Here is an 8333-nt window from a genome sequence, read left to right on the forward strand (position 1 = left end):
AGAAATTCAGTTTGTCCAGCTGACGACAGTGGACTTCCGAATTAATTATTGTGTTATCCAGTAAAAGCTAAAAAAAAAAAAACGATTCTTTTAAAATCCCACCAAACAGACAGCATCACCTTTTTTTTGATGGATATTGGCTTTCGAAATGACTTGAGCCGGTTCGCACTCACGGAAATGCTCACGGTTTTGGCACCGCTTGGCGCGGTCGAGAATAAGCTCTCTGAAAACCGCAAAATTGAGAATATGGTAACCCAACCAATCTATGCGTCACATCTTGCTACAGCGTGCAACCCTATTACGTTGAGTAGGAAAATGATGGGTTCTATTCTAGTTAAAAATTTCATTCTTATTCACTTCTATCTTCACACCGCTATTGTATTTTTTATTAGCGGTTTTCGTTTTGAATGAAAAATTCATACTTAATTTAATGTTTATGTCTCAGAATTTTATTTAAAAATAGATTCTTGTAAATATTTTATTTTTCAATTTCTTTTTTTTAATTATTGTTCTTGAAAGTGTAAAATCTATTATTTTTTTTAAATCTATTTGCTAAGACAGTTTACCATTCTTTACTATGCTATATATATAAAGGCTTGTGTGTTCACTATATACTAAAGCATATTGCATTCAGTTTCCAATTCAAATGTAAGAAAATTTTATATAAGGTATTTTTATTGCAGTACATTGCAAAAATTGCTTTTATCGCTAAATTCAGCATTTCAGATGCGTAATTAGGAAAAATAAATTCTTTTATTCCAAATGCATAATAAAAATTCTTCACAATGAAATACATATTGTTACGCTAATAATGAACTATAATAGATTTGAGAAATGAGTTAAAGAAGAACTTTATACAGTTAAAAAAAATTGCCTCACTTGTTTGCTTTATCAGATGGAGGAGATTTTATTAAATCGTTTTTCCTCAAATAAAACATTTAATCAGAAAAAGGTGATAATTTTCAATTGGAAATATATATAAGAAATTTTTCACAAAGGAATCGATACTTTTACGCAAATAATAAATTAAGATAGATCTGAAAAAATAGACCTGAGAAAGCAATTAATACATTTAAAGTGCTTTAATTTAACCTTATCATTTTAGTCATTTGTTTGCAGTTTCAAAAGTAATAAAAGTTTTAAAAAAAAATGTTTATTTCATTCTCATACGCAGCACTTTACTTTAACCTTATTATTTTATTCATTTTCAATAAGATGAAGATTTTAATGACACTACTTCAATATTTTGAAAGTTTCAAAAATTATAAAAATTCAGAAAAAAAAGTTTTATTTAATTTTAATCCGATCAAATTTACTTTAACATTATTTTACTCAAATGCAATTTCAAAAGTGATGAAGTACAAGAACCAAGTTTTATTTTATAATTATACGACTAAAAATTTTGCCATTTCTTATAACATTACTAAATAAGATATTATATAATAGTATAAGAAAAAAAATGAATGGTAGATTCAAAATAAATAATAAGAAATACTTCACAGAAAAATCGATATTTCTACACAAATAATAATTAATTGGGGAATATCTTAGGAAATGGATCTACAAAAGCAAATTATACAATTAAAATAATTTATCCTTAGAATGCAACAGTGAACTATTTTGTTAATATGAAATATATTTCAGATGTTTTTGTAAATAGTTTTAAAAACTTAAATAAACATGTATAATAAAATTAGTTACAGTTCCTTGACATAAGAGTTTCTCTGTTTCTTCAGTTTGATTAGACCAATCTGAACTTAAGTATATATAAAAGTAAAATATAATTTATATTTCAGGGCTCTAAGAGAACTTTTGCTTTTATTTGTTCTTTAGCATTTATGCTATTTTTAACCTAATTGATTTGTTTTATCCACCGTGATTGCTTGCATCTTAAAAAATATCTATAGTTGATTTATAGAGAAAATTACATTGTCAACTTTCATCATAATTAACAACACTTAAACTCGAAAAAAAGTTGTTCGCAAGTATAACACTAGTTTCCATTGCACGCATTTCAATTATAAATTTGGAGTTTAATTTTAAAAAAAAAAACTATAACTTTAAACGCGATAAAATGATTTTATTAAAATTTAAATCAAATCAGTAAAAATAATATTTCATTTATCTATTTAATTATTATTTTTTTTTAACTAAGAAATTGAAAATAAAAAACACTTCTGAGAAAACTCCAAACAAGTCAATACAATCAATGTATCAGAATACGTCATCAGGTCAATGCCCTTCACAGTCATAAAATTTTAAAATTAAATTCCAGCTTAGAAGTTCAGATTAAAACTAAATTTGAAAGATTTAATTAAAATTATTACTAAATATTGCAAAGAGAATTTTGTGTTTTAATATTTGAGTTACATGATCTTATGAAAACACAAAAACAATGAAAAAAATTTTAATAAAATAGTGAAAACAATTCTATCCCTTGTTTATAAACGCTACGCAAAAGCAATTTGGCGACAGAGCAGGTTTGACTTAAAAGTTTCCGCCAAGAATGCCAAGCGGTGCCAAAACCGTGAGCATTTCCGTGAGTGCAGCCGGCTCATCTTTTTTTCCCCATGATCTCTTGCGTTTGACATTGTTATAGATAACCCATTTTTCGCCCCCAGTAGCGCTACAAAAATTGATCATTTTCGTGAGGTTTGAGAAGCGAATCACAGAGGTGAACGCGACGACACAAATTTCTCTCCGTGAGAACATGAGGAAGATATATATCGAACTTCGAGGTTAAACCCAGGCCTTTCAAGTGGTCATAAACAGTTGAATTCGCCGATTTGCCTCAACTAATGCCTTTATCAACTTCAACCGGCCTTCCAGAACGTGGTGCATCTTCAACATCAAAATTGCCGGATCGAAATTTTGCAAACCAGTTCTGGCATTGGCGTACTGTCAACACATCGATTAATTTCTTTCTGGCATGAACAGCATTTTTACCTTTTCTGTAGTAAAAAAGTAAAATATGACGAAAATGCTGCTTATTGCTCTCCATATTTAAAAGGGCACCAACTAAATACTACTACGTAGAATAAATTGAACTTTATCACACGATATCTGCTCTCAAAACATATATAACGATAAAGCGGCTTAAGTGTGAAGTTGGGTTCGAAAAAATACAATTAAATCCTCTGTCGGAAAAACCAAATTACTTTCTGAACAACCCGATAATATAACTTAAATTTTTCTCAATTAGTTAAATTTTAATTACAAATATTAATACCAAAAGTAATTTCAGAGATTAATTTGGGATTTTCACCCCTTGTCTTTTTTTAAAAGAAAAATAAACATTCAGTAATACAATTACAAGAGCTATTTTTATAAAATAATTGTACAACATGTGTTAGAAAAGATTTATTAAATAAAAGATGTTACAAATAATTTTATGACAAAGTTGCTAGAAGCCATTTATTTTTTTTCATTAAATGAAACATTAACTTGAACTCGGCAAGAAAATAAATAACAATTTATATTTTAGTCAAACATAACTGGTTGTAAAAAAAAGTAATATAATCCAGTAATCAAGGTAAATTAAAACCAATATGAACATGAATGCTAACATTTAGATCCCTATTATTTAAAAAACTATTTTATCACATGCTTCAAAAATATTGTGTGTCACTACTATCAACAATACTGTATTTAGACATATGACATTTCTGAGAAAAAAACTCTTGTTCTATTATACTAACCAGTGAAAACACAAACATTAAAGTCAGCTATTGAAAAATTAAACTCTCTTTTTTTTATATATATAAAAAAATGAGGTTTTTCACCAGTATGAATAAAACTACAATAAATTAGATGGACATTAAGTGAAAAAAAAAAACTTTTAACATAAAAAAGAATATGGCTTTTAAATAGCAACAACATGACTGTGACATGGCAACAACATGACAATTCTTTCTTGAAAAAGCTTTATTACATATACTACGTGAGTAAGGTTTCTCTCCACTATGAAGACGACTATGTTGAGTCAAACTAAGTCTTAATGAAAAACTCCTGTTACATATACTACAAGAATAAGGTTTCTCACCAGTATGAGCACACCTGTGATCCGTAAGATTACTTTTTGTGAGAAACTCTTATTATATGTAATACATGAATAGGGTTTCTCAACAGTATGAGCACGATTGTGTTTGGTCAGACAAAATTTTTGTGAAAAACTTTTATAACATATAATACAAAAATAAGGCTTCTCACCAGTATGGTGTAATAGAGGGGACTATAATGTACTGTACAACTTGGAAAAAAAAAGTAGAGAAATGTTCAATTAAACGTATATCAAAACAGTGTTCCATTACAGATTTTTTTTTCAAATAAAATAAAATATGGTACATATATTATATTTTTCATTAGCATTGATTTATTTTATTATTACTTTAAATGAGATTCATATTCAATGATACTAATATTGATAGTTTTAATTATAATTATTTAATCAAAACATTATACAGCTATGTATTAAATACCATTTAGAAGTAAAATTTTGTTCAAATATAAGATTAAATAATGCACTCCCCTTTTAATCAACTAACCCGCTTAATGGAATAGAGTTGGCAGGAACCAATGATATTCCTTTAAGTGGGGTTGACTGTACTACAAGAATAAGGTTTCTCACCAGTGTGAATATGACTGTGCTTAGAGAGAGAACTTTTCAGTGAAAATTTTTTATTACATATACTACAAGAATAAGGCTTCTCACCAGTATGAATACGACTGTGTTTATTCAGATCCCCACCATAAGAAAAACTTTTATTACATATACTACAAGAATAAGGTTTCTCACCAGTGTGAGTACGGCTGTGTGTAGTGAGAGAACCTTTCAGTGAAAATTTTTTATTACATATACTACAAGAATAAGGTTTCTCACCAGTGTGAATACGGCTGTGTGTAGTGAGAGAACTTTTCTTTGAAAATTTTTTATTACATATACTACAAGAATAAGGCTTGTCACCAGTATGAACAAGACTGTGTTGATTTAGATGAGTACTTAGAGAAAAACTTTTATTACATATACTACAAGAATATGGCTTTTCACCAGTATGAATACGACTGTGTTTATACAGATCCCCACCATAAGAAAAACTTTTATTACATATACTACAAGAATAAGGCTTGTCACCAGTATGAACAAGACTGTGTTGATTCAGATTAGCACTTAGAGAAAAACTTTTATTACATATACTACAAGAATATGGCTTTTCACCAGTATGAATACGACTGTGTTTATTCAGATCCCCACTATAAGAAAAACTTTTATTACATATACTACAAGAATAAGGCTTCTCCCCAGTATGAATACGACTGTGTTTATTCAGATCCCCACCATAATAAAAACTTTTATTACATATACTAAAAGAATAAGGTTTCTCACCAGTGTGAATACGGCTGTGTGTAGTGAGAGAACCTTTCAGTGAAAATTTTTTATTACATATACTACAAGAATAAGGTTTCTCACCAGTGTGATTACGGCTGTGTGTAGTGAGAGAACTTTTCTTTGAAAATTTTTTATTACATATACTACAAGAATAAGGCTTGTCACCAGTATGAACAAGACTGTGTTGAATTAGATGAGCACTTAGAGAAAAACTTTTATTATATATACTACAAGAATATGGCTTTTCACCAGTATGAACATGACTGTGTGTAGTGAGATTACTTTTTTGCGAAAATTTTTTATTACATATGCTACAAGAATAAGGCTTCTCACCAGTGTGAACAAGACTGTGTTTTTTCAGATGTTCACTTGTAGAAAAACGCTTATAACATATACTACAAGAATATGGCTTCTGACCAGTATGAACATGATTGTGTGTAGTGAGTTTACTTTTTAGTGAAAAACTCTTATTACATATACTACAAGGATAAGGCTTGACAACAGTGTGAACAAGAATGTGTTTAGCCAGTGTACTTCTTTCTGAAAAACTCTTATTACATATACTGCAAGAATAAGGTTTTTCACCAGTATGAACAAGACTGTGTTTAGTCAGTGTACCTTTTTCTGAAAAACTCTTATTACATATACAACAAGAATAAGGTTTTTCACCAGTATGAGCACAGCTGTGTTTAGTCATATTACTGTTTTCTGAAAAACTCTTATTACATATACTACAAGAAGAAAGTATGAACACGACAGTGTTTTTTCAGACTACCTTTTTTCGAAAAACCGCTATTTTATAGAACTACAAGAAAAAGATATTTCACCAGTAAAAATTTTAGTGTTTAGGCAGACTTTTTCCTAAAAAATTCTTGTTAGAATAACAATAAGGTTTACTTACAGGATGATACGTATTCTGAATAAAATTAGGCCCTTAATAACATGATACAGAAAAGAGCATTCTGTATCAAGTGACTTACTTAGACTAAATTTTTAACTAAGTAAAATATAATAGTATAAAAACCGTACAGCAGGCATATGATTTATTAATAGATGCATATGTGAAAACATTAATTTAAATTATATTGATAGGTAAATACTTTCTATTTTTCACAAACACTTTAATAATTTGTTGAACATATCAAACTAAATTATTTAACTTTATGTTTTTTTATCACAAAAAAAAACTGCAGAAATAATGTACAACTTCATGTATTAGATTCAATTAAATTCAATACACTGTGAATGAATGCAGTTTAAGACAGTGTAACATTAATGTTATTTGTTATTAGGAAGACATATTATAAAAATAAACATGAATAAACAATGATATTATTTGCTTTGAACATGATATTATCCAATTTAATTTCAATAGTTATTTATTCAAACAGACACTGCAGAAATATAGTTCATTATAAATGAAGAAAAGCAAAAAAAATTTTGTTTCCCCCTTTCACAAACTTAAAAGAAATTTGGGAGGGTCAAAAAAAGTTTAATTCTATTAAATTGCCTTCACAGAATACAGAAAATATTTCCTTAGTATGAACAGGAAAATCACAATTTAAATTTTTTGTGTATAAATATCAAATTATATGTGTTGTATGAAAGTGACAGACATCTTAATTATCTGCAACAGTTTAATAATGCACTGAATAAATTATTTTCACATTATGATCTCAAAACAATTAAATGAAACTACCTCTTTTTGTACACTTTTCAGAACTGAAGTTAAATGTTTCACAATAAAGAAGTATAATCATGAACTACACTTGGAAATTTATGAACACACAAAGTACAGACATTAAATTTCCATAGGTGTAAATATTTTAATATATATAGGTGTAAATATTTCAGAACATCTTTGTAACTGTGACACACATTGCACAGATAGTATTTGCTGTTAGTATCACAACATAGAATGTTACTGCTAACATAGAATGTTGCCTTTTGCCAGGAAGAAATGACACACACTTAATGAATAGTATATTAATTATATAAACCGTGTAGAAAGCACTATCTTTTTTTTTTTTAAAAAAAAAGAAAGATTTATGCACGCAAAATATGAATTTTATTTATTGTCAGCAAGAAGATATTTTATCATTCACATCGATTTTTTTTTTCTGCATAAAGAAGAATTAGATCTGCGTGGAAATAATTTTTTTAAAGCGCTTTCTATATCGTTTCCATTACAACGATGGTAATTCACTTTACATTTGTAAGATTATGGATACCCAGGCTTATAAATTTGAACCAAGCTCTATGACGAGCTCTATGAACGAGCTCTATGCTTTAGCTTATAGCTCTGTATTTCGATTAATTTGGTTTAGGGTTGAGGCTTAATTGATAGCTGGAGGTTATAGCAAAAATTCAGAAGAGGTTTGTGGATCCTCTGTAGAGCCGATGACTCCCCTGCTTTGGTAGCCCTACGGCCTGCATGCGAAGTCGAGCACTTTGAGGTAGAATAGTTTAACGAGGACCACTACCGCACACCCTCGGTCCCTAAGCAGACTAATGAAAGTTGTCACCCATCCGCACACTAACAGCAGCCAGTGATGTTTGACATTGGTGATCTGGTGAGAACCGTGTCTTAACGATCAGTCCACTGCGGGACTTCCGAGGACTAAAAGACAATTTCACGATATGGTATAAGTTGGATTCAGAAGCGATAAGGAATGGTAATGTTCTATTCGAGCGTCCTGGAATGAGGGACATTCCAGGGGGTAGTGATCGTTTGTGTTGATACCTCCGCAGTGCGGGCAGTTTGGGTTTTGTATCAATTTACAATTGTGTAAGATAGCATTTGTTGGAAGAGATTTAGTTTTGAGCCTGGCAATTAACACATCGAGATTTTGGGAGCTGATTAGTAGACGGTGATCTTGAGATCCATCAAGTTGGGAGAAGGAAAGGAAGTATTTGCAAGCCCTTATGAAAAAATCGAGGTATAAAT

The 8333-nt window shown here is 29.5% G+C and overlaps 1 protein-coding gene across 1 annotated transcript; it reads right to left on the minus strand.

Annotated features, from left to right (window-relative positions):
* Window positions 1-3345: 3345 nt before the first annotated feature.
* Window positions 3346-7668, minus strand: LOC107445473 (zinc finger protein 271-like). Its single transcript, XM_043055092.2, has one exon. It carries the CDS (start codon window positions 6081-6083, stop codon window positions 4587-4589), a length of 1497 nt encoding a protein of 498 aa, XP_042911026.1. The 5' UTR covers window positions 6084-7668; the 3' UTR covers window positions 3346-4586.
* Between the last annotated feature and the right edge of the window lie 665 nt (window positions 7669-8333).

This window comes from Parasteatoda tepidariorum, chromosome 10 (genome assembly GCF_043381705.1).
Source record: "Parasteatoda tepidariorum isolate YZ-2023 chromosome 10, CAS_Ptep_4.0, whole genome shotgun sequence".
Classification (NCBI taxonomy): domain Eukaryota; kingdom Metazoa; phylum Arthropoda; class Arachnida; order Araneae; family Theridiidae; genus Parasteatoda; species Parasteatoda tepidariorum.

Bases quoted from the DNA above. Each gene is read 5' to 3' on its own strand.
- LOC107445473 (XM_043055092.2), bottom strand. From the start codon at position 6,083: ATGACTAAACACAGCTGTGCTCATACTGGTGAAAAACCTTATTCTTGT.